Raw genomic sequence first — 26,572 nt, 5'->3', positions numbered from 1 at the left:
ATATCTCTTGTATTTTGGGCACATTGAAAACATTTTTTAATTAATTTATATATATACTGCATTTTTGATAAAAAAGCTATTTGAAAATGGTAATGTTGCCTTTTGCAAAATCATCCAGAAAGACCAAAAACAATAATGGCAGGATGCAGGACCATACGTGACCAGTGTTTCTTTATAAACTGACATCGCCATCTACTGGCATGACATGCATAATACACCTTTTTAGTTGTTTTCGTGGATCTGTGTGAACGGGAAATGTTTTTGGCAATGGTGCCATTGGATCGCAAACAACAACGAAGAAAATACTCGGTAAGTTAGTAGTCTTTAGTAAATGTAATGTTTTTGTTGATATGTAATACCCTTAAATCCCTCACTTTCGGAAATGCACTGCAGCACGTGACTGGAAAAAAAATCTCTAGATTAACTTGTCCAGTACAATTCTGATAACCTTGGCATAAGCAGGACTTACACACTGTTTTTTCCGACAACGTATTTGCTGATTGAGCACAATGCTCTCTGAGAATCCTGTTTTACTCTATATGCTTTATGAGCTGTGAAAATCAAGGATGAATGTCTCCACTTCTGCAGACCTGTTCACTTTCACTTCAGGATGTTTTTTACAAGGTACGGTTAAATGAAATACCATTATTTTTCAAGAAAGTATGGAAGTAAACAGTGAATCTAAAACTGTTTTGATTAGCATTTATTTGCTAAGCTAATAATTGTACCTGTATACTACAAAATACATTGACACAAAATACCAAAACACATACCATCCTGAGGTGGGATATCCAGATAATTGGTAGGCTTTAACATTACCTCTAAAATTTCACTATATAGACATAAAATTCAAGTGTATATATACTCCAGAATTCTTCTGGATGTTTATATTTGTATATAATCAATTTTTTTTTAAATAGTTACCAAACATGTAAAACACAGAAACATATTAATCACTACAATCATATCCAGTGATGCTTCTACCCAAATGCATCAAGACTATGGCAATCAACAATACAGTATTATAGTTCAGATAATATGGTCAATTATGGTTTTGTCTTTGAGTACTTAAATGAGTGTTTCTCAACCACGTTCCTGGAGGACCAACAACACTAAATGTTTTGGATGTCTCCTTTGTCTGTCACACCCATTACAGGTCTTTCAGTCTCTGCTAACGAGCTGATCATATGAATCTGGTGTGTTTGTTTAAAGAGACATGGATGTGAATGTGCAGAGCTGGTGGTCCTCTAGGAACTTGGTTGAGAAACACTGCTTTATATGATTCAATAAGTTAAATTGTTCTGTGATATCTACATAGTAGAAATGAGGCTTAGGTAAGTTCAACAATTCTCCAGAAACGTTTTTCATATGCTCATCTATAGTCTATAAATTTCCCCTAGAATCAAAAGCTCTTTGCCAACCCTGTTGAAAAATCCAGCTTAAACCAGCCTAGGCTGGTTGGCTGGTTTTAGCTGGTTGACCAGCCTGGTTTTAGAGGGGTTTTGGCCACTTCCAGGCTGGTTTCCAGCCATTTCCAGCCTGGTCTTAGTTGGTCAGGCTGGAAAATGACCAGCTAAATCCAGCTAAAACCAGCTTGACCAGCCTGGTTTAAGCTGGACATACCTGGTTTTGGCTGGTCATTTTCCAGCCTGACCAGCTAAGACCAGGCTGGAAATGGCAAAAAACCAGCCTGGAAATGGCCAAAACCCCTCTAAAACCAGGCTGGTCGACCAGCTAAAACCAGCCATCCAGCCTAGACTGGTTTAAGCTGTTTTTTTCAGCAGGGAATCTACATAGTTTTATGATACAGTGCTAAAAAACTAGGTAGGTTTTGTTTTTTTTTGCTGTGGAGGTTCTGAGCCATTAGTCTTTCTGTGTGGAGAATCTGTCACGTGACAATTTGGAGGGTATAGATCCAAACCGTGGTTTTATAAAACCCCTGGGCCCTGTTTCTGTTATTGACGAGGGTCTAGAATGCAACTCTGGTTCCCTGAAGCTCCTGGATTTTAACTCTATTTTAGGGAAGGGTCCAGGTTTTGACCCTGATTCTCTGAAGCTCCTCGATTTTGACTCTGATGTTGAGGAGGCTTGATGTGTCCATGTTTGTTTAAAACTTCTGGACTGTGATGCTGTAAGAAATTTAGGCTTTGACACTGTGGAGAAAACAAAAACATGGTCCATGGATAAAGCTACAGTATAGATTGCTTTTGACTGAAATTGTTTATACAATAGGATAATTTGTACCATTGATATGAAATGCAAAAAATAAAATAAATTCCTTTTTTTAAGTGCACCTCATCCTCACCTTCATACTCACTGTCATCCTCCTCTTCCTCATCATCATTCTCTTCCTCGTCTTCATCGTCCTCATCTTCATCCTCCTCATCTTCATCCTCATCAGATGTGAAATTGACCCCAATATATCTCACTATAGGAACCAAGAGTCATTTAATTTAATTATGATGTTTACGGGACAAGATAACTGATCTAATCCTTCTGTTATATGATGCACATTTGATATTTGAACACTCCAGTTTAGTGCTTTACCTTTACCAGATATATTTCTTATCGTCTCTGTGCAGAAATCCTCAAGCTTCTTTTGTAGAAGACAGACAGATTTTCTAATATCGTCAAAACAGATGTAAGTATTGATGGCAATCTTAAAAGAATTTGTAGATTCAAGGGGAAGAAAGAAAAAGCGGAAGCTCTGCAGACAAAAAACATAAGATAAAGACAATTTAAAATATATACGTTTGTTAATTTGGATTAAAATTTTTTTTCCATTTTTTACTACCTGAAGGAAAAGGATAGGATGCTCTGTTTGTAAAAGCTGCTTCATTTCAGCATCTTGTCTCTTCAATTCATCAATCTCCTGTTTCATTTCCTCCATGAGTTTTTCAGCCTTAGACACTACAGCGTTTTCACGAGATCTGATCACCTGCGTCACCTGAGAGCGGCTTCTTTCAATGGAGCAGATCAGTTTAGTAAAGATCATCTCACTGTTCTTTATTGTTGTCTGTGTGGATTGCTGTTAGGACACACATCAAAAATGAGCTCTTCCTGCTACTGCACAGACTGGGAGCATAAATGGAACTGGGCTAACTACTGAATGGATGAGCATTAGGCTATAGCTGACTCACCTTATGATTTTTCACAACCTCTCTCAGCTCCTGAAGATCTTTCTCTTTCTGCTGGATTTTCTGCTTGAAGTTTCTTTGTGTTTGTTCTAGATTTTTCTGTTAAACACAAAATGCTTTGTCAGATAATTATTCTCCAATAACTTAACTGATATTATATGTAATATAAATATGTATACAAGGATATTTTATGTAACTATAATCACAATATACCAATCCAACAAACAGCAAAATCGATCTGAAACTTTTGCTTCTATAACTCAGCTCTCTCAAAAGGGAAAGAGATGCTTTATGTGACTACTTTAAGTTTTGCGGGAGCTGCTGTCTGAAGAATGGGTATACTTGCCAATACTTATGGCAGAATGTCACATGGCAGTGCAAATTTCTATGAATAGATGTCTGAAACTAATTAATAATGAATACCAATTTTGGTACCTAAGACGGTGTAGACAGCCACACTTACAGCTGTGGCAAAAAAGATTATAGCATATTATTAGTGAAATATACCTTTCGTAAGTAAAATGACAAATTTCTATATAAAAACTTAAGTTAACAGCATATACAGGGCCTATATCCTCCTGAGACCCCACCCATTGACCTGTGTCCTCTGTAGTGGACGTTGTGTTTTCATTAATTTTTTTTTAATTCTTTGAGCTATTCTGTCAAGTCCAGTTGTACTGTTCAGAGGTCATCCTGGGCTTTCTAGTGACATGTCATTTGATTGGCTGGCATGCTAGGAACCACTTCTTACACTGCTTCCAAAATGGCTGACATACAAAAAAGCACATTTTATGGGAAGGAGAGAGAGATATGCTGATTAGAGATAATATTCTTATTATCAATGGCGCCGATGACGATGGCTGCGTCTGTGTCGTGCTCTGCAGTAGTGTTTGTGTTTTTGTTAGATTGTCCTGTCTCGAGACACATTCCTACAATTAGTTTCACCAGAGACGAATTGTTGGACATTCGGGCACATACACCACCAAATATTTTTCCATACCTGGATTTATCTGATGTTCTGTTGGACATTGTAGTCGGCGGAGCCGCAGTGCTACTCAAACGCTTTCAAGCGCGCAGACGAGGAAAGCGTGCAGGCGCGCTTGTGAAACTCAGACAGCGCGGATTTCGGACCGCGTTGCCTAGCATCCATCTGGCAAATCTCCGCTCTCTACCCAACAAAATAGACGAACTTATTCTGTTCTCTCAGACAAACAGGGATTTTCTGCATTCAGCTGCTCTGTGTTTTACAAAAACCTGGCTGAACAACACCATACCGGACAACGCGCTTCACCTACCGGGCTATCAGCTGTTCAGAGCGGATCGCGACGAAGAATCAACGCGGAAATCGCGCGGTGGCGGGACGTGCTTTTACATCAATGAAAGGTGGTGTACAGATGTAACTGTCCAGATCTCGAAGCACTTTTTATTAACTGTAAGCCTTTTTACTCCCCGTGCGAGTTCTGCTCGTTCATCCTCGTCAGTGTTTACATTCCTCCGCACACGCACACTAGCCTGGTGATACAGAAACTAGCTGATCAGATCACGGTGATAGAGCAACAACACCCGGACTCTGTTTTAATCATTCTCTGGGATTTTAACAAAGCAAAACTATCCCGTGAACTGCCAAAATATAGACAGCATGTTACATGTCCCACAAGACACAGTAACATGATGGATCACTACTATACCACAATAAAGGATGCATAACGCTTTGTCCAACGAGCAGCTTTGGCACACTCTGACCATTGTTTGATTCATCTCATTCCAACCTACAGGCAGAAACTGAAAACAGCCAAACCTGTATTAAGATCTGTGAAAAGATGGACTAACGAAACAGAGCGGGATCTACAAGCCTGTTTCGACCTCACTGACTGGAGTGTTTTTGAAGCTGCTGCAAACGATCTGGATGAGCTCACAGAGACTGTAACACCTTATATCAGTTTCTGTGAAGACGTGTGCATTCCTACCAGGACTCAACTCGCATACAACAATAACAAACCATGGTTCACTGTAAAACTCAGACAGCTACGTCAAGCCAAGGAGGTTGCTTACAGGAATGGGGATAGGGCCTTGTATAAGCAGGCCAAATATACACTGGAAAAGGAGATCAGAGTCGCAAAAAGGAACTATTCTGAGAAACTAAGGAGTCAGTTCTCTTCCAGCGACTCAGCATCCGTGTGGAAAAGTCTGAAAAACATCACAAACTACAAGACACCATCCCCCAGCACTGTAGACAATGAACGACTTGCAAACGACCTGAATGAGTTTTACTGCCGGTTTGAGAAAACCCCCCACACCCACTCTGAACTGCTCTTCACGCCACCATTAACACCTCCACTACCCCCCGCCTCCCCCATACCTGCACTTCAGTTCAGTGAAGAGGAGGTGCGCCAGGTTTTCCTGGAAACAGAAGAGGAAAAAAGCACCAGGCCCAGATTTTATAACACCAGCCTGTTTAAAATCCTGTGCTGACCAACTGGCCCCCATCTTCACCCTGATCTTCAACAGATCACTGGAGCTGTGTGAAGTGCCCTCCTGCCTCAAACGCTCCACCATCATGCCCATCCCAAAGAAACCCAAACTTACAGGACTAAATGACTACAGACCGGTGGCACTAACATCTGTGGTCATGAAGTCTTTTGAAAAACTGGTGCTGGCCCACCTGAAGGACATCACTGAACCCTCACTGGACTCTCTTCAGTTTGCCTACAGAGCAAACAGGTCTGTGGATGATGCAGTAAATATGGCACTGCATTATGTTCTGCAACACCTAGACAGACCAGGGACCTATGTGAGGACCTTGTTTGTTGACTTCAGCTCGGCGTTTAACACTATCATCCCAAAACTTCTCCTGCCCAAATTAACTCAGCTCTCTGTGCCTACCTCTGTCTGTCAGTGGATCAACAGCTTCCTAACGGACAGGCAGCGGCTGGTGAAGCTGGAAAAATTCTCATCTAGTATCCGCACAATCAGCACTGGGGTGTGTCCTCTCCCCACTGCTCTTCTCCCTGTACACGAATGACTGCACTTCAAAAGACTCCTCTGTGAAGCTCTTGAAGTTTGCAGACGACACCACACTTATCGGCCTCATTCAGGACGGTGACGAGTCTGCTTACAGACAGGAGGTTAAGGAGTTGGCTTTCTGGTGCAGTCACAACAACCTGGAGCTCAACACGCTCAAAACAGTGGAGATGATAGTGGACTTCAGGAGAAACCCCCCTGCTCTCCCCCCACAGAGTGTCATGGACAGCATTGTGGCAGCAGTGGAGTCATTCAGGTTCCTGGGCACCACCATCTCTCAGGACCTGAAGTGGGACACTCACATTGACTTTCACATTGATTTAGCTACTAAATACGATCTCCAAAGACTACGTCGAATAGTTCGGACTGCTGAGCAAATCACTGGTACAACCCTTCCTACTCCCCAAGAACTGTACCTATCCAGAGCGAGCAGAAGGGCTGCCAAAATAACTCTGGACCCCTCACACCCAGCACACTGCCTCTTTGAACTTTTACCTTCTGGTCGACGCTACAGAGTACTGCGCACCCGAACAGCCCGACACAGAAACAGTTTCTTCCCTCAGGCAATCCATCTCATGAACACTTGATGATAATAATTGCGGAACCAACATCACTACTTGCCATACACTTTTATACACATATACACTTATTTAACCACACACTTTACATGCCAATTTGCACATAACAGCTGCACATATAATGTTGTATATAGTAATAAACACGTACATACACTTGTCAATCTGTATATTTGCACTCAATACTTACTTCTATTTTTTTTTAAATATATTTATTGTTTTTTGTCCTGTCTCTGTTATCCTGTTGCACTGTAGAAGCTTTGTCACGAAAACAAATTCCTCGTATGTGTGAACATACCTGGCAATAAAGCTCTTTCTGATTCTGATTCTGAGATATTAAATTTAGCTTTTTAAATGTTTTTTACTATTATTATTACATATATATTTGTTTATTAAAGTGTCAGAAACAATACATTTAGCTTTCAAAGCTGTTAATTTGTTTGTGTTTCAAAATATCATCCTTTTTTAAATGTCCACTATAGTGGACACCAGGACCATCTTAATGTAATTAATGACTGCATGTTGTAGGAGGCAGAACTGAAGCAGAGAGGATTCTTTAAAATCGTTGAGGGAGACTCTGACTTAGAGTCTGACAATTAGATAATTAGAGAATTAAAGACAATTAGAGAATGACAATCAGTTTTAAATCGCTTTTATGTTAAATTTGTTTTGGATTAACATAACGTTATTTATTTATTTATTTTTATTTTTTTTTTTAGTTTGGCTTTTTTAGACTAAACTGTTTCAGGAATTTCAATACAAAAGGAAAAATGGCTTTTGTTTTGGTTACAGTAATATTGCATTAACATCCCTTTTCAGCCATATCCTGTACAGTTTTGTTGTCTGAGTGGCGGTCGTTTCGATCTAAAATGGTCCTGTGGTCCACTACAGTGGACATACTGTAAGATTAAAAATAAAAACAAAATGTAAAAGGATCAGATCAGATCAGGATAGCCAAGCAAACAGTGGTCAAAACAGGAACAAACAGATGTATATGGGCAATCCAGAGTCATAGTCGAAATAGCAGGCAAGTGGTCAAAAGGGAGGCAGAATACAGGGACAATCAAACAAAACAAAGCAAAGCAAACAAAGTCTAACACGGAAAGCAGGACAAGGGAAACTGCGTCGTAATATTCATTATACAGCTTATAAGACTCAGCCACATTGTGTGTGTTTGTGCTGTTCTTATAGTCCAAGTAATTAGTCTGTGAGCAGCTTCAGCTGTGTGAGTGTTTGCAATCACTGGTGACTGGGAGCAGGTGTGTATGTGTGTGTTGCATTACTGAATTTGTATTCCATAACATGGCAGATTTGTAGTTCGTGTAAAAGTAAAAGATAGATTTTTAAATATTCATTTTTTTTTCGGCAGTCCCTTTATTAATCTGGGGTCACCACAGCAAAGTGAACCACCAACTTATCCAGCATATGTTTTAGGCAGCGGATGCCTTTCCAGCTGCAACCCATCACTGGGAAACACCCATACACTCTCATTCAAACACATACACTACGCACAATTTAGCTTACCCAAATCACCTATAGTACGTCTTTGGACTTGTGGGGGAAACGAGAGCACCATGAGGACACCCACACGAACACAGGGAGAACATGCAAACTCTACACAGAAATGACAACTGACCCAGCCGAGGCTCAAACCAGCGACCTTCTTGCTGTGAGGCGACAGTGCTACCCACTGCACCAGATATTTAAATTATACAAATTAAAGCCAATAACATATAGTATGTTTTCTATTCAAACTTTCGGAAATATCAGCTTGAAGTCACCTATTGCTTTTATCATGAGCCACAGTTGCTGGATTAATGGCATAAAGAATTCCCAAGTGCACAACAAAGGGAGTGCAACTGTCAATTTGAAGATTGTTAAAACTGAACTATAAAAAATAATTTTGAAAGCAAATCACATTATATGCAACGGTAATTGCTTAACTATGCTTTAACAATGGATCTTGCGACCTTAGTTGGCTAACAGTGGTTTTGGGAAGCGCATCCCAGGTGAGTAGGGCAGCTGCATGCATATGAACCCCTCTTACACATTTAGCATCACCCAATATCGACTACTATGAATCATGTTGTAGTTTTGTGGGTAAGCACTCAGTCTGGATTTCTACACACACAGTGCAGCTTGCTGTGGGTAAGAACTGGAGATCACAGTACAGAAACACCCCAATTGAACAAATACTATTCATTCATTTTCTTTTTGGCTCAGTCACTTTATCAATATGTGGTCGCCACAGCGGAATGCACCGCCAACTTATCCAGCATATGTTTTACACAGCGGATGCCCATCCAGCTGCAACCCATCACTGGAAAACATCCATACACTCTCATTCACACACATACACTACGAACAATTTAGCTTATTCAATTCACCTATAATGTCTTTGGACTGTGGGGCAAACCAGAGCACCCAGAAAAAACCCACACGAACACAGGCAGAACATGCAACAACTCCACACAGAATTGCCAACTGACCCAGCCGAGGCTCGAACCAGAGACCTTGCTGTGAGGCGATCATGCTACCTACTATAAAAAATACTTTAGTAATCGAAATAACTATAGTAAATAAAAAGCGTTTTAAAATCATATTATAGCAAAGTACTTCAATTAACTTGTTGTGGTATTTCTTTAGTCACTGAGGTAAGTTTTCTACATCCTTACAACTATTTTATACTTCAATACACAACAACAGTTTACTGTGGTTTTAAAAGTGTGTTTGTGACTATTTATCTGTTCACTAGCAGTAGCAGTTTTGCAAATACTATGATGTATATTACAGTATAATACACTTTACTATAGTATGGTTCTTAATTATACTATAATTACTATAGTAGTTTTTTTATGTGGGACTCAAAATACAACACGCTCAAAATACGCAGCTCTAAAGACTAAAGTCACGCACTGCACTCTATTGCCACACTATAACATGATTCTGCCAGTCAGAAGGATTGCTATACACATCCTGTGGAGTCTGGCTCAGGTGGAGCATTCCCATTGCATTAATGCAATCACACAGTGTCAAAGTTCAGACTTTGAACTGGTCAGTCATTAAAACACAATTATTGCACTTCTTACAAACATTGATTTCTCATTTAAACTAACAGCTTTTATCTACAACATCTTATATGAAAACCTGGTGGGAGGCATGCATTGGCACGAGGTCGCAGGCAGAGTGCCTTAACGCCCCACCAGTGCTGATATACAGCCCTATCACACTGCTACGAGTGTAATATTGAGTTTATACAACAGTTTGACAGCACAATCTTGTATATAAAAAAGAAAATCAAACACGGAGAGTCTAAACCCTTTTGTATTAGGAACTACTTTCTTCCGCCATTCATTCACATCTGCAGCTGACGTCAGAACAGCAGAAGCTGTTACCAATTCACCAACGTCACTTTAGAGCTAGTATTTGAATGATTCTCTATAGCGTATTGGAAAGCGGAGCTTCTGGTGTGTGACCCCCTTAAGGTGATGACAAAACAGCTGATTTTGCTCACATTTTAAGATTATAAGGCTGAACGTGACATGAAATGCCATCCGTCTACAGAGATATCTCCCTACAGTCTATTACAGTCTACAGTATTTCTCTGTTGCCGTTGTGACGGGTGCCAGGTGTCCCAGCGTTTACCCGTGGAGACTTTAAGGAATAAAAAAAGGAGACAGAAACTATTTTGCTCTTCATATTGGCCTTTATGCGTTTCTCCCAAGTGCTGTCGACTACATACATGCCAGTCAACGACAATGAGTAGGCAAAAGGAAAAGAAAAAGACACTCAAACATCCGTCGCTAAATAAAATGTTACATTATTGAAATAAAAGAATGATACATCGGTAGAGCGAACATCACACACTTCTCAGAACTCGCCAGAATTGAACTGAGCATATTTATTTACATATATATATATATATATATATATATAAATGCAGTGAAATCTCGTATAAATTTATGTAATTTAAAAGAACGTTATAATAACGTTATAAAACTATTTTAAATTATGTATTTCGTATACTGATGTACAACTAAAGGCATGTGTAAAGCTTTTATTTTTGATATTATTTTATTTTAGCACCTACGACGTGCTACAACTTCTTATGTAAATATATAATGTTACATATAAGATCCATTAGGGTCCTAAGCGGAGTCGATTGCAGGAGGGATCCGATTTCTCATGACACCTGTCCACCTTAAAAACGCGTCACTTCCATTTTTCAGCTTCTTATTTGTGCTCAAGAAAACATACTAAACAAGGGTTATTATGCGGATAAAATATATCTATCTTGTGGATCGACAACGTCAACCGTCTTTGGCCGCCGACAAGCTCTCTCAGAAATTGTAAATATTTTAAAATAGGCACTATTCTTACAAATAAACTGCATAGTTGCAATCTACATTCTCAACTTAAAAAGCCTCAAAAGTACATTTTGTTGTCTAACAACAGTATTATTTGTCAAACTGTAGCATCTCTGCTTGTTGCTGGCTGTATGTGGGCGGAGTAATACACAGAGGTGAAGGGTGAAGAGGCCTTTGTGTGATATATATACAATTGAAGTCAGAATTATTAACCCCCTTTGAATTTTTTTTTCTTTTTTAAATATTTCCCAAATTATGTTTAATAGACTCAGGAAATTTTCACAGTATATCTGATAATATTTGTTTTTGTCCTGGAGAAAGTCTTATTTGTTTTATTTCGGCTAGAATAAAAGCAGTTTTTAATTTTTTAAAAAACATTTTAAGGTCAAAATTAATAGCCCCTTTAAGCTATATATTTTTTTTCAATAGTCTACAGCACAAACTATGGTTATACAATAACTTGCCTAATTACCCTAACCTGCCTAGTTAACCTAATAAACCTAGTTAAGCCTTTAAATGTCACTTTACGCTGTATAGAAGTGTAGAAGTGTCTTGAAAAATATCTAGTAAAATCTTATTTACTGTCATCATGGCAAAGATTTAAAAAAAAATCAGTTATTAGAGATGAGTTATTAAAACTATTATGTTTAGAAATGTGTTGGAAAAAAATCTTCTCTCCGTTAAAAAATTTAAATTGGGGAAAAAATAAAGGGGGGCTAATAATTCAGGAGGGCTAATATTTCAGACTTAAACTGTGTGTGTGTATATATATATATATATATATATATATATATATATATATATATATATATATATATATATATAAAGGACTATTTACTATTACATATTAAAGTGTATACTCAGAAATTGACTAATTCGTATGTGATCATATTTCTCTCTTTATAATTTAAAATGTAAAATGTTACGGGTCCCGGCAGTGGAACTCGTAGGCAGATTAAAAGTGCCTGAATTATCAGGAGAAACAAAATCACATTGAGACTTCAGTGTCTTTCCCTAGGCGCAGCATAGTAGCATCTGTTTATTAACAGTCATATTATAGCAAACATGTCTTCACAAATCATGTACTGACAATATATCCTCACAAATCATGTTTCAATTACTCAAACATTCAGTTTTGTTCTCTTTGTTTTTCTCTTTTTTTACCACAATCAATTCTTCAAATACTTATACACTCTGTACTCTCTTATCATTAACACATATAATGATTATACCTTCTGTATATTTATCAGTATGATACAGAATACACTTTAAATTCTTTTTCAACCATCTTTTTCCTTTTTCTTTCTCTGTAAATACCTCGGTTTATAACCATTTACCATAAAACTACTAAACTCACAGAACAATCATGCGTCTGTTATTTGTATCATTTAAATTGTAACAGTTACACTTGACACCAATTCCCAATGTTACTCTCTACTCTCATAAACTTTATACATTAGCCAATATACAACCAATAAATACAAATAACTCATTTTCTGTTCAATTATCACATACTGAGTAAAATACATATTATTTACTGGGGAGTCAGTTATAACAAACATAACTCAAACCAACTGTCATTTTACCAGTACCTTCATCTGAATCACGCTACTCAATAAACAACTGTAATTAAGCTATTCACTTTAAAACACATAGGAAATGTGTACTCACATGCTTTTTTACATGAATTATAATAAACACATTGACTTTTTTATAAAACATACCTGAATTATCAGGAGAAACAAAATCACATTGAGACTTCAGTGTCTTTCCCCAGGCGCAGCATAGTTGCATCTGAAGTAAACATAAAGAGTATCGCCATGGTAACCCAAAGTGCAAGCTTTCTCAACTGCTGATGTTATTTTTTTTCAAACACAGTCATTAGTGGTTATAATAAATTCGTTTTTGACAGTATATAAATAAATAAATACATTAATAAAACAAACATTAATATTGTGAATACACAATGGTGTATCACACACTCCCCAACAAAGAAAAGATGGTTCCTGCCAGTATATTCTCTCATCATAACACCTTTTATTCTTAATCTTTTAGTACCCTATTGTCATAGGAGCTACCCAAAATGGCAATGCGACTTGTGGCGTAAGAAAGGAATATGGTGTACTAATGTAAGGTGTAAGTTAAGGTGTAGTTTGGTAGGATGGTAACCCCCAATGTGGTGTCTGATTCATCTCATAAGTCTCTAAACTGTTTACTGTTGGGTATGACTGAATTTCTGGCTGACCAAGCATTTCATAAGTTAATTTAGACGTGGGTCTTCTGTCACGTGTGGATCTTCGGACTTGGCTTGTTTGGTCAGTTTACTCTGAATTCAAAGTAGGTATTTTGAGAACGTCTTGCTTAGGTGTATCATCTTTAGATATCTGACTACATTCTCCCTCAAATTGTTCCTCTTCTTTTTCAGATTGTCCTGCCAGTGTTTCTGTCCATGTCATTTGTCTTTCACAGGTAAGTTCATTCCCATTAGGAAGATTACAGGTAAGCCTCTCATTTTCTATAGGTTGTTCTTCCCAAATCTTTGTGCATTTTCTTAATCTTTCATTTTCAAGTTGTTCAGAAAATTGTTGTCGTAAAGGATGACAGGTAAGATTCTTGTTCTCTCTAGGTTGTGTTCTCGGGGTCTCTCTCCAATGTCTTTGTCTTTGTCTTTCAGGTTGTCGTTGTGGAGGATCACAGTTGGGTTCATCAGCTGGTTGGTTAATGATAAGTCTTTGGTTGTTCTCTTGTGTTTGTCGCACCCTCAACCAATAATAGATCTCATCATCCTGATTCTCATCACTATCAGACTCAAAGAGTGATCTTGTCTCATCATTTTGTTTTGTTTAATTTCTTTTGGTTTTCTGTTTAGATGTTTCCTTTGGGATTTCTACTGGTAAGTCATTAACTCGATGCAGCAGATTCCTGTGCAAAACTCTTGATTTTGAGCTGTCCATCTCTGCAACCACTCGGTAGATTGGTCCATCATTTATTTGCTCTTTGACAACGTGTACAGTTTGCTCCCAATATGATCTCAATTTTCCAGGTCCACCTCTCTCATTTAGGTTTCTTTTTACCTAATGGCACTTCAATTTACCTCTGGCACTTGAGTTTTTACTGTTTTCTGAAGCGATTCTGTAAGCTTCTCTCAGTCGCTTTTCCCATTGCTTAGCATATCCTCTTGGATCATTACTTTTCTCTTTGTTAGTCACTTTGAACACAAGATCAATGGGCAGTCGTGGATGTCGTCCATAGAGTAAGTAAAACGGTGAGTATCCTGTCGCTTCATGTCGTGTGCAATTGTATGCATGCACAATCTGTGGTAAATGTTCCTTCCATTTTTCCTTTTCTTTCTCTGCCAGTGTTCTCATCATCTGGAGTAATGTTCTGTTAAACCTCTCTGCAGGGATTGCCCTGAGGGTGATATGGGGAAGTTCTTGAATGGCTCATTCACGGTTGGTGCAAGGTTTTGAAGAGGTCATTTTAAATTCTCTACCCTGGTCGTGATGTAGTTTAGTTGGAAATCCAAACCGTGGAATGAAATCATTGAAAATTTTTTCTGCTGCTGTTCTCCCAGACTTATTTTTAGTTGCATATGCCTGAGCAAATATTGTGAAATGATCCACAAGGACTATTATATATTTATAACCCCCTCTGCTACAATCCAAATGGAGATATGCCAAATGGAGATTAGTCTATCGATACTAATTCAAATGGGCAGCTAGTACTTATACTACTCATCGGAGCTCTCTCGGGTAATGCTGGTCTTTTCTGTTTGATGCATGGACATTTTCGTGTAACATATATCTCGATGTCTTTCTTCATGAATGGCCAAAAGAATCTGTCTCTTGCTAGGTTTACAACTCTCTCTACTCCCACATGACCCATGTCATCATGTAAGTGCTGGAATACTAACTGCTTGAATTGAGCTGGTAGAACAAACTGACGTCGTTGCTCAGTTCTCCTGTACAATAATCCATCATCCAGGTGTAGTCTTGACCATTCGTGCATTAGTTTTTTTACAGGTCCACTGGCTCTTTGCCTCATGTCATTAGTGAGGTTTGCATTGGACTCTTTCATTCTAATAATCTCCCCAATAGTTGGGTCCAGTCTCTGTGCCTTCTGTAGTTCATTATGACTTAGCTTTCCTAAGACTTCACCAACATCATTCTCCAGTTGTTCTTTTTGAGCCTGGTTAAGAGCAGCAACCCAAGCAACATCTTTTAGTTCAGCAGCCTTAGTGCCCTCCCATGTGGTTTTGACAATCTCACTAGATAACTCTTCTGTGCACTCTGTGATGAACTGGTTGATGTTCAGTGGACACCGGGAAAGAATGTCCGCATCCACGTTCACCTTCCCAGGTCTGTACTTAATATCAAACCTGAAATCCGACAGTTCTCCAACCCATCTATAGCCCACAGCATTAAGTTTGGCAGTACTCATTATGTAGGTCAGAGGGTTGTTGTCTGTATAAACGGTGAAGTGAAGAGCATAAAATAGGTAGTCCCAAAACTTTTCACAGATTGCCCACTTAAGTACAAGGAATTCAAGCTTCCCTGAATGGAGTCTGTAATTCTGTTCTGCTGGTGTTAATGTCCTTGATCCATATCCGATTACTCTCATTTTTCCAGCTTGCTGTTGATAAAGTACAGCTCCAAGTCCCTTTTCTGAGGCGTCTGTATGAAGTGTGAAAGGCAGGTCAAATTCAGGATATGCAAGGATCGGTGGAGTAGTTAGAGCTTCAACTAGTTTGCACAGTATCTTTTGATGTTCTTCCTTCCACTCAATGTGTGTTCGTGATGGTAGTTGAACATTCTTTTTTTCATCTGCCTTAGATTTTGTTTTGATAGGCTCTGTCCCTCGTTTCACTTACAAAAGATCATATATCGGCTTGGCAATGCGAGAGAAATCCTGAACATAAGCTCTATAGTAGCTGAGAAATCCCAACATCCTTCGGACTTCTCCTACTGTGGTAGGTTTCTTTACTTTTAGGGCTTGTACAGCATCCAAATCTTTAGGGTCTATCCTGAATCCTTTAGCACTGACCAATCGTCCAACGTATCTTACTTCTTTTTTTGAACATGTCTCTGTAAAGCTTGCAACACCTTTCGTAGCCCTTCCACGTGTTCTTCAAAAGTTTTTGCGTGGCATAAGATATCGTCAAGGTATGGGATACAACATTCATCATGCAGGGAGTCCAGCATCTCTTCCATACTTCGTTGAAAGGCAGCAGGTGCATTAGTTAAGCCAAATGGAATGCGTACCCACTCATAAAGGCCCCAAGGAGTAATGAAAGCAGTCAGATGTCGTGATCCCTCTGCTATAAAGCCTTGGTGATATGCTTTTCCTTGATCCAAAATTGAGAACCAGCTATACCCTCCCAACGTGTCAGTAAGGTCTTGAATGCGAGGCAAGGGATGCCTGTCAGGAACAGTTTTCTTGTTAAGTAGTCTGTAACCAACACAAAGTCTAAGTGTTCCATCTTTCTTTCTGACGCAAACTACCAGTGCAGAGTAAGGGGACTTAGACTTCACAATCCAACCTCTGGCCAAGAGATCTTGGATGTACTCTTTAACTTCTTTATGTAGTGGCTCAGGAACTGAAGAGTATGCTCTCTGGACAGGAATGTTGTCAATCAGATTAATAGGCATCTGCAAACTTGGGACACAACCCACATCTTCGTCATTGTGTGCAAAAGCCCCAGACTCTTCGTATAACATTCTCTTTGCTATCCTTTGTTGCTCCTCAGTTAAGTGACTTAAATTCACAGATGGGTCCCAATGATCTGATACTGTAATACTTTTTCTGTGAGTTTCTCCTTTTATCTCTGCACTGTCAACTTTCACATGGATTGGTTCTGTTATTTGGTTGGTTTCCACAATTTTTTTAATGGGCTGTATACTACCGATTGTCATTCGTCGTGGTAAGGTAATGTCATAACTGGTATGGTTTCCTATTGGAATGTTAATGAACGGCCTTTGTTTCCCACAGACTTCCAGTAATCCATCTCCAATGTCAAGTCGTTCAAGCTGTGGGTTGTCTACATTACACTTGAACAAGATGGCAGGCTCTAACAAGTCAAAATCTACAGGTATTTGACATTTTACATGTGCCAATTGACCCGAAGGAATAACAACATCCTGACATCCAACTTTGATGATGGTTTCAGTGTCACAAGATGGCTTTTGTGTCTGTATAAAGTTTACGATCACTTCAGTTTGATCATCTCCAATCTCCATGGCTCCCATTAGCAAGGTAGCAATTGTTGTAAGAACATTTGGACCATTTGTCTGTCCTTTGACCCACTGTTCAATGACATTAAATCCCAGGAGAGGTCGTTCAAGGGCCATTTTACCCACCAGGAAAGGAACTTGAACTGCTAACTTTGGGTCACTGTTACCAAGAAGGTTTACTGTAGCCTCAGCCCACTCATCAAATGGTAATATGTCTCCATTAACAGCCAAGACGTGGAGAGGTTTGGACCCCATTAAGTCGCTCAGAGGTCGCAAGTGCTGATCTAGTAAGTATGTTCTTTTCCAAGCTTGATCAATAATACTGACTTGAGCTCCTGTGTCAAGTAGGGCAGTTACAGCATAACCATTGATGTTGCACTTTAACAAACATTTGCTTTAAATTAGCTTTGCTACTCTGTTCTGTGAGTTTATCTTTCTAGACATGCTAGAGCAGGCTGTACTGTTTGCATTGGCTTCACAAGCTCCATTCTCTGGTGACCTTCCTCCAGTTGATCTCAGCTCAGCAGACTGGTACATCTTCCTGGTACCCCTTGTCCTTTTACCACAACCAATAGCCCTGTGCCCCTTTTCTACACAGATAAAGCAATGATTGCATGAGCTGTTATTCTCCTCTATACATGTTGGGCACCCATATGGTCCTCCTCTTCTCACTGACATTGGTCTGTGTATAACATGTGAGCCAACTCCCATCTGTACAGAACAGTGACATGGTTCTTTAGCTTGTTTCAATTTGTCGATTGTACTTTTTAAAGCTTCTATTTAAACGCTTAGTGCTTGTATGGTCTTTGTCTTGTTTTTTTTTCTGTATTTTTGAGTTTGAATCACTCTCGTTGGACTCTGAGTCAATTTGTGCACTATGAGCTTGAGTCTGTCTTCGCTGAATGGCTTGACCTAATCGTCTTTGGTGTTCATTTTCCTCCCTTGAGATCTTTGTCACTTGTTTCAGCAGTGCTTCATCGGTTACTGTGTGATCTGTGAGCAAAGATTTCAGTTCACTTCTGATGTCACTGTACTTGGGAAGAAAACCTTGATGAATGGTACGCAGGAACACATTTTGAACTGTTCGTGGTTCAAATTCAATGTGAGTGTTGCTCTGTTTGGATGCAAAAATTACTTTTTGTTTAGGTTAATTACACGATATAGAAACTGTTGTGGAGTTTCATGTTCTCGTTGTCTTGTACTCATTAATTCCTGAAAGAACTCACTACTGCCTTTTTCACTTAAATGTGATTGTAGGAAACTTTTTAGCTCTGGCACAGTTAGATCATCTTTATTGATGAGCATTTCCTTGAACTGTCACGGATAAACTATCCGCAGAACAGCCTGAATGATCTCACTCTCTGAGTAACTCATCTTGATGCCTTCATCAATTTGTTTGCATAGGATATTATAGCCGATGTCTGAAGCACTATCACCAATCTGACCACCATGTATCTTAAACTCTTTGTGTGGTAGATATGGAAAGTCTCTTGGACACATTATGCTTTCTCTCTGTGGTCGTAGTAAGACTTCAGAATGAGCAAACTGACTTGTAGTTGGTATTGTTTTCTGTTCTGTCTGTGTAATCTTGTATTCTGACAGCTTTTTCCCTAACTTCTCATAACTAGCGAGTAGTTTATGATATTCATTTAAATTTGAGTGTCTTACTGTGACACTGTAGAATCTGTGTGTCTGCGTATAGGAGATGCCTGTGTATGTGCATCAAATTCATGTTTAATAAAAACAGATGGATCACTCACAGTAATGTTCACACGACTGTCACTCAATTCATTAATCATGTCTCTTAATGTTAGTAATTGTGCGAATCCTTCATCTTCCAGTTTAAGTAAACTGTCACTCTGCATATAAGAAATTATGAAATTCAAACAGCTTTCCTCGTCATCCTTGGCGATGGCGGGTGAAATCAAACCTGCAACTGAAGTAATGCTGTCAGCAATATGCCCCAGTTCATGCTCATTCAACTCTTTATGGCTCTTCTTTATGCTCCAGACGTGTCTTTTCCTCTCGTCAGCCATCTTGTCCAGCTTCAGACCTTCTCACGACCCTCTAGTGATGCGTCGCCTTCCTCTCAGCTTGGTCCCTTTTGGCTCTCTTTGGACGTCAGCAGCTGTCTCAAGTCGCACGCAACCCTGTCGTCGTCTCGTCGCCGTAAAGTCTGGATCCCAGCACTAGCCTCACACTCTGGATATTAATCTCGGTGGAACCTCCATGAATTTGTTACGGGTCCTGGCAGCGGAACTCGTAGGCAGATTAAAAGTGCCTGAATTATCAGGAGAAACAAAATCATATTGAGACTTCAGTGTCTTTCCCCAGGCGCAGCATAGTAGCATCTGTTTATTAACAGTCATATTATAGCAAACATGTCTTCACAAATCATGTACTGAAAATATATCCTCACAAATCATGTTTCAATTACTCAAACATTCAGTTTTGTTCTCTTTGTTTTTCTCTTTTTTTACCACAATCAATTCTTCAAATACTTATACACTCTGTACTCTCTTTTCATTACCACATATAATGATTATACCTTCTGTATATTTATCAGTATGATACAGAATACACTTTAAATTCTTTTTCAACCATCTTTTTCCTTTTTCTTTCTCTGTAAATACCTCGGTTTATAACCATTTACCATAAAACTACTAAACTCACAGAACAATCATGCGTCTGTTATTTGTATCATTTAAATTGTAACAGTTACACTTGACACCAATTCCCAATGTTACTCTCTACTCTCATAAACTTTATCCATTAGCAAATATACAACCAATATATACAAATAAGTCATTTTCTGTTCAATTATCACATACTGAGTAAAATACATATTATTTACTGGGGAGTCAGTTATAACAAACATAACTCAAACCAACTGTCATTTTACCGGTACCTTCATCTGAATCACGCTACTCAATAAACAACTGTAATTAAGCTATTCACTTTAAAACACAGAGGAAATGTGTACTCACATGTTTTTTACATGAATTATAATAAACACATTGACTTTTTTATAAAACATACCTGAATTATCAGGAGAAACAAAATCACATTGAGACTTCAGTGTCTTTCCCCAGGCGCAGCATAGTAGCATCTGAAGTAAACGCAACGAGTATCGCCATGGTAACCCAAAGCGCAAGCTTTCTCAACTGCTGATGTTATTTTGTTTCAAACACAGTCATTAGTAGTGATAATAAATTAGTTTTTGACAGTATATAAATAAATAAATAAATACATTAATAAAACAAACATTAATATTGTGAATACACAATGGTGTATCACAAAAAAAAATATTAATAAAATATGAAACACTGAAAAAATGAATCTAATGACTGTGACACCTTATAATAAACAACATAACACAAAAGTTATTTTCTCCATAGGATATATAGTCATATTTCACAGCCATTCTTTTATGATTTATACAGCTGGATTACTGTAAAGCAAAAAATAAAAATGTTTTAACCCAGAAAGCCTGAAATGGTTTTTGCATGTGTAATGTGGCATCATTTTGTGAAGTGAAGACAAATAAATTAAATGTATACCTGCTTGATTGTCTTCTCTGTTGTGGCTGTTACCATCCTGTGTTTTTTGTGTTTATCCATTGCACACAGGCAACAAATACAGGTCTTGTCAGTGTGGCAGTAGATTTCCACTTGTTTCCCATGTTGAGGACAGATCATCTGCTTGATTCGTCGAGTGGCATCAATCACTTTGTGTGGTTTGCCTGAGCGAAATTCTTCATGACGATTGAAATGAATCTGACAGTAGGATTCTATACACACCAGACAAGACTTGATGGCTTTGTTTTTTCTTCCAGTGCAGACGTCGCACTGCACGTCTCTAAAGCCAGCAGGAACAACAGGGATTTTACTCTTCTTCAGTTTCTCCACCATTTCAGCCAAAATGGTGTTTTTACCCAACGCTGGTCTTGGGGTGAAGGTTTTTCTGCACTGCGGGCAACTGTAAACCCCCTTCTGATCCTCCTTATTCCAGCAGCCTGTAAGGCAGTTCATACAGTAACTGTGTCCACAGTTAATGGTCACTGGTTCCTTTAATAGATCTAGACAAACTGGACAGCTGAACTGATCATGTTCCACTGAAATACTGGCTTCTGCCATTTCAACGAATATGAAGGCAAGTGAGACTGTTTTTTCAGCTATAGAGTTAGAATAGTTTCCTGGTTATTTTTCTTTGGGAGATTACTGAAGGCAGGTCTTCTGTACAGGGTGTGACTTATAGTAATGTGAAAGTTCACATTATGGAAGTGAAAACGAAACCGAGTCTCCAGTTCAGTGCTCAACTGGTAGAGATACTCAAATACAGCTTTTAATGTCAGACAAGCCTTGCCACAATGACTTCAGAAGTAGTGACCTTTAGTGTTCTGCATTTTCTAAATGTGATCACAATCACACTGTAAAAAAATATCTGTTTCCATATTTTGTGATTCACAAGTGTTTTGTGTTTATTTGCGATTGTGAATGGCATTAAAAGACCTTGATCTCTGCTCTGTCCTCTTTTAATAATGAAAGTTGAACAATTTAACAAAGTGACTTTTATGAACATTTTAGTAGTTTGAAATAATGTAATGTATAAGAAACAATACAGAGAGAAATAAGTCTGTAAAATAACAGAAAATGTACTGGCAGTACACAACAATATTACTTTAAATGTTAATAAAAGTAACTTTGTCATTTATTCAAGGTTAAAAGCTGTTGAAAGAAACATCAAGGTCCCATAATGCAATTCAAAAATATAAATAAATGGCAAATATATAAATAAATAAAATCAATCATAAAATACGAAAAACTACTCATTTATGGGTATTTTTACAGTGCAGTTAAAACGGATTCATAAATTAATCTCTCATTTAAATAAAATTAGTTAAACATTTTATCATCAGTTTCAAATGAAACTATTAAAATAAAACAGACAGTTTAGTCATGTTCTGAAATGTCTGCAGTGCTTTCTGACTAAATCAATACTGTTTAACCAACTATAATACAGAATTCTGGAGAATCTGAATAGTTAGTCTTTACCACCAAATGTATTTGCACTAACTTTGATAAGAAAGACAATGATTTATATAAATATAAATGTTTCTAGTGAACAAAGAAATTTAACTAAATAATAGAATGTTCCTATTTTTTACTAAATATGTTGTTAATACTGCTAAAACATTGAGTTTTGATATATTTACAGTAGGGAATTTATAAAAGGGTCTTCACGGAACATGCCTTCTACTTAATATTCTAATGATTTTGGCATAAAATAAAAAATCATCATAGCCATGAAACATATATTTGGCTGTCGACAAAAACAAATGCATGCAAGATAAAACTTTTTTTTTTTTTTTTTTACTTATTATGTGATCTAGTGTCACAAATTAAGAAGACATCTGCCACAAATATCCCAATATGATGCAGCATACATACAACAATAAGAGTTAATATGGTTTATCTGAATAAAAAGTTTAATTTTCAAAATTTTAATTTTTCTTTATCAAAGAACCAAAAGAATTTAACTTTGTCTTCCAACCACTTCAGTGACGTTTCTCTATATAGTACTGAGAAGCAATAGGACGGTAGCCATGTTTACTGAAATTTGTTTTCAGTGCTATATAAAACTGTTTGGAAACAAACATTCTTCAAAATATCTTCATTTGTGTTCAGCAGAAGAAAGAAACAAACAGGTTTGATACATTTGGAGGATTAGCAAATCGTTTTAATGTAATGTTTTGGGTGAACTATTTCTTTAAGTGACTGATTCATAAACACGAAGGCTAATGAGTGACCTCTCGTGGCAAACTTATGACATGACACGTTTTCTGCTTCATCTGTATCGCTGCTTGGTTTTAGAACTCTTGTGTGATTTTAGAAATGGCTCTTACAGAAATCTAAATGAATATCAAAACAAATGTAACATAAATGATAAAGTCAATACTCAATTACATTTTAGAGATGTATGTTTATTTGCAGCTTCCAGTGAGATTTATAAAGATGACAGTATTGATTTTTTTTTTCTTTTTTCCCATTAGAGCAGGTATTGTTTTAGACCTATTGATGCCATGGACCCTGAAGTACAGACAGACAGACAGACAGACAACATTTTTTACAACATTCTCCAGAATATCTTATTTTGTGAAAAAAATTCATTAAAGTTTAGAACCACTAATGGTGAGTAAATGCTAAGGGGGAAATTTTAATTAACTATCCATTTAAAAATTGAATATTTCCATTGAAATTCCAGCATTGTAACTTTGCAGATGTTTTTTATTCTCAAACTAAGTTAAAAAGTGAATTCATTACTAAGAGCCCCAATTATTAGCAGTGGTGTAAAGTAACACATTACAAATACTCAAATTACTGTAGCTGGGTAGTTTTTCTCAGAAATTGTAATTTACTAAGTAGTTTAAAAATGTGTATATTTACTTTACCCCTTGAGTACATTTTAGGGGATTAGAAAACATCCAACCTAAAATCAACCAAATATCAACGTCTAATGATGTCACAGCTTGATGTTGTGTGGACGTTACCACTGACGTCTATCAGATGTTGGATTTTGGTTGCCATACCTGATGAATAAATGTCGGTTGGTTCAAGATGTTGGCTCGACATTGGATTTTGGTCACACACAACCAAAAATCAGCCAAATATCATTGTCATTTGATGTCATTATTGGACATGAAAATAACTTTGTCCTTAGATGCTGGCTAAACATTGAGTTTTGGTGACCTGACATCACAACCTAAATCTAATCTAATATTAGCGTCTTATGACGTTGTGTGCCTGCTGGGAAATAAATAAATGCACTACAGAATCTGACGTTTAAACACATCCACAAATTACATGTAAACACATCAGCTTTTTACAGTGTAATACTCACTAACTACTCTTGAGTACTCTTGAAAGGCCTAATTTTTACTCATAATTTGAGTAATATTTGCAACAGTTTTACTCTACTTGCACTACATTTTAGGCAAGTAATGGTACTTCTACTTACGTATGATTTTTGAGTACTCATTCCACCACTGATTTTTTAGGAGGCTAATCATTTTTAATTAGCCCAATCACATCTTGCATTTAAGATAGTTTGGGTAGCTGCTGACAAAATTCAATCCAATTTGAGTTAATAGGCTTTCCATTGTGTGCATTATGGAAACTAAATCTGTACAGAAGGCACTGACAAATGCTGCAGTGAATGAGCTACGGGGCCATTTCAGTGGCTGATACCAGTACTGTCTTATGTCCTCCACAGTAACATAAACCTCAATTACAGTCTATATACAGCAGTAACCACAAATTAGTAGTTAATTCCTGTCTTGGCTATTGCTATGCAAATGTTCAAAGTCATATTCTAGTAACTAAAATTAATAATATAATAAAACTTATGGCACTTCACCAGTGTCCTTTGGTTTTCATTTTCACCTTGCTCTCTAATGACGTATGTGCTGCTGTTAAAAGCACTTTGCCGGCTGGCACTTTTCCAGCAGCCCTCCTTTCTGAAAATATGAAATCTAGAGCATTTTGTTTGCAGAACCTTGGAATAACCTTGAATGAAAATGGGATCTAACAATTCCCTTGAACTGAGGCCTTGTTACGAATAATCAGCCTCTCTGTCATTAGTTTCTGTGCTAATAGGAAAGTCAGTGTTTCCATAATGTTTTTATCTGACCTTTATTAAAATATTACCTTTTAATTACACTCAAGTAGTTCTAAACATTTATGAATTTCTTTCTTCTGTTGAACATAAGATATTCTGAAAAATGTTGACATCCAGGACAAGACACCATTTTTCAGGATCCTCTTTGTGTTCAACAGAAGAGAGAAACACAAGCAGTTTTGGAGAAAGTTAAGGGTGAGTAAATGATGACAGAATTTTTAGTAAGCTATGCCTTTAAGTTTTGCACTATGCTGTCAAAATGTGTCACCACAGACAGATATATCACCAGCGCAACTGGTGTTAGTATAAAAAAAGAAGAACAAAAAACTGTAAAAAAAAAAACAAATGAATTTTGTCACTACTCTACTAAACTACTAAATAAAAGCAGGGTTGCATAATATTATCAACTTCATGTACTGTAGAGATTTACTAAAGAGAAACAGTGAAACATAAACGATAAATACAGTGATTTTTTTCCACCTCTGATTATTGGATATTTGAGTTCATACATGCAAACTGTATGTGAGGAGAGTTTTTTAATTAATTATGCAACATGACTCACTAAACTTCAATGATCATGGCACTTTAACCTAAAAATAATCCAAAATAATCCTAAAATATTTCAACTACTTTGTAAATTTGTTTATTAAAACTATTAAATGTGTTTCGAAATGTATTAATAATACAGAAAGTTAACGCATAATTTAATAGTGTGTAATTTAATAGTTTAAATTTAATAATTTATAGTGTGTTTAAATGCCATATTTAGGAGCACAAAAATAGAAGTAGATTATATCTCAAACAAATCATGCAGTTACCAGTACAATTAGGGAAAAGATTTTTTTTAAAAGTTTCAGGTTATCTAATGTTTAATAAGTAATGCTAATTTACTCTGATAAGCAGGTTTGGAAAATATTGTGTAAGTTAACATTATATGAATCGGCTATGTTCAAAAACCCAGTGATCAGTGATGTTCAATAACGCAGTGAACTAAACACTTTAAATTGATGCACAGTAATCTTCCATGCACCAGTGGCGGTTAATTATGCTTTCTAGTTAGACAGCTAGATTTTGCTAGGTTTTAGGTAGGATTTGAGAGACAGCCAATGTGTTAGATGCCTTAGACAACCCCTTGGCAACCCACTTATTCAGCAATTATTTTGTTGATAAGTTTGAAGTCCAAGTTCCAAGCTGTTAATGTGTTCAGCTGCTTTCTCCTTTACAAAAATTAACCAGTATAGTAAATGTGTAGTAAAAACCATTTTGGGAGTGTAACCAGTTTTATTCTCAATAGGCCACAATGGATTTGCCCAATTTGTAGCTACCATGATTAGGTTACAATTACCATGTTTTGAAATTATTATTGATTTTTAACTTGTAGTAAAACCATGGTTAGTTTTTGTAAAGGTTGGATATGCTAATTTGTTTATGAGATTACGTTTATCAAGGGTGTTTAAGAAAGTTAGGATGATTAAAACCAGCCAGAATTGATACTAACCTCTGTTTGTGCTATGGAATTTCATTGTTGTACTACTTGTGGTAAATTATTTAAACGTTTTTTCCCG

At 37.4% G+C, this 26,572-nt stretch overlaps 1 protein-coding gene across 1 annotated transcript; it reads right to left on the bottom strand.

Moving 5' to 3' along the window:
* Positions 1-1,784: 1,784 nt before the first annotated feature.
* Positions 1,785-21,559, bottom strand: ftr63 (finTRIM family, member 63). Its single transcript, XM_056480730.1, has 6 exons — positions 20,891-21,559; positions 3,141-3,236; positions 2,795-3,028; positions 2,548-2,707; positions 2,306-2,428; positions 1,785-2,153 (listed from the first exon to the last, which is right to left on the bottom strand). The coding sequence occupies exons 1-6, from the start codon at positions 21,464-21,466 to the stop codon at positions 1,864-1,866; spliced, it is 1,479 nt and encodes a 492-aa protein (XP_056336705.1). The 5' UTR covers positions 21,467-21,559; the 3' UTR covers positions 1,785-1,863.
* Between the last annotated feature and the right edge of the window lie 5,013 nt (positions 21,560-26,572).

Source organism: Danio aesculapii, chromosome 20 (assembly GCF_903798145.1).
Source record: "Danio aesculapii chromosome 20, fDanAes4.1, whole genome shotgun sequence".
NCBI classification, from domain to species: Eukaryota; Metazoa; Chordata; class Actinopteri; order Cypriniformes; family Danionidae; genus Danio; species Danio aesculapii.
The sequence above is the reverse complement of the archived record's forward strand: the minus strand, read 5'-3'. Positions and strand labels throughout refer to the sequence as shown.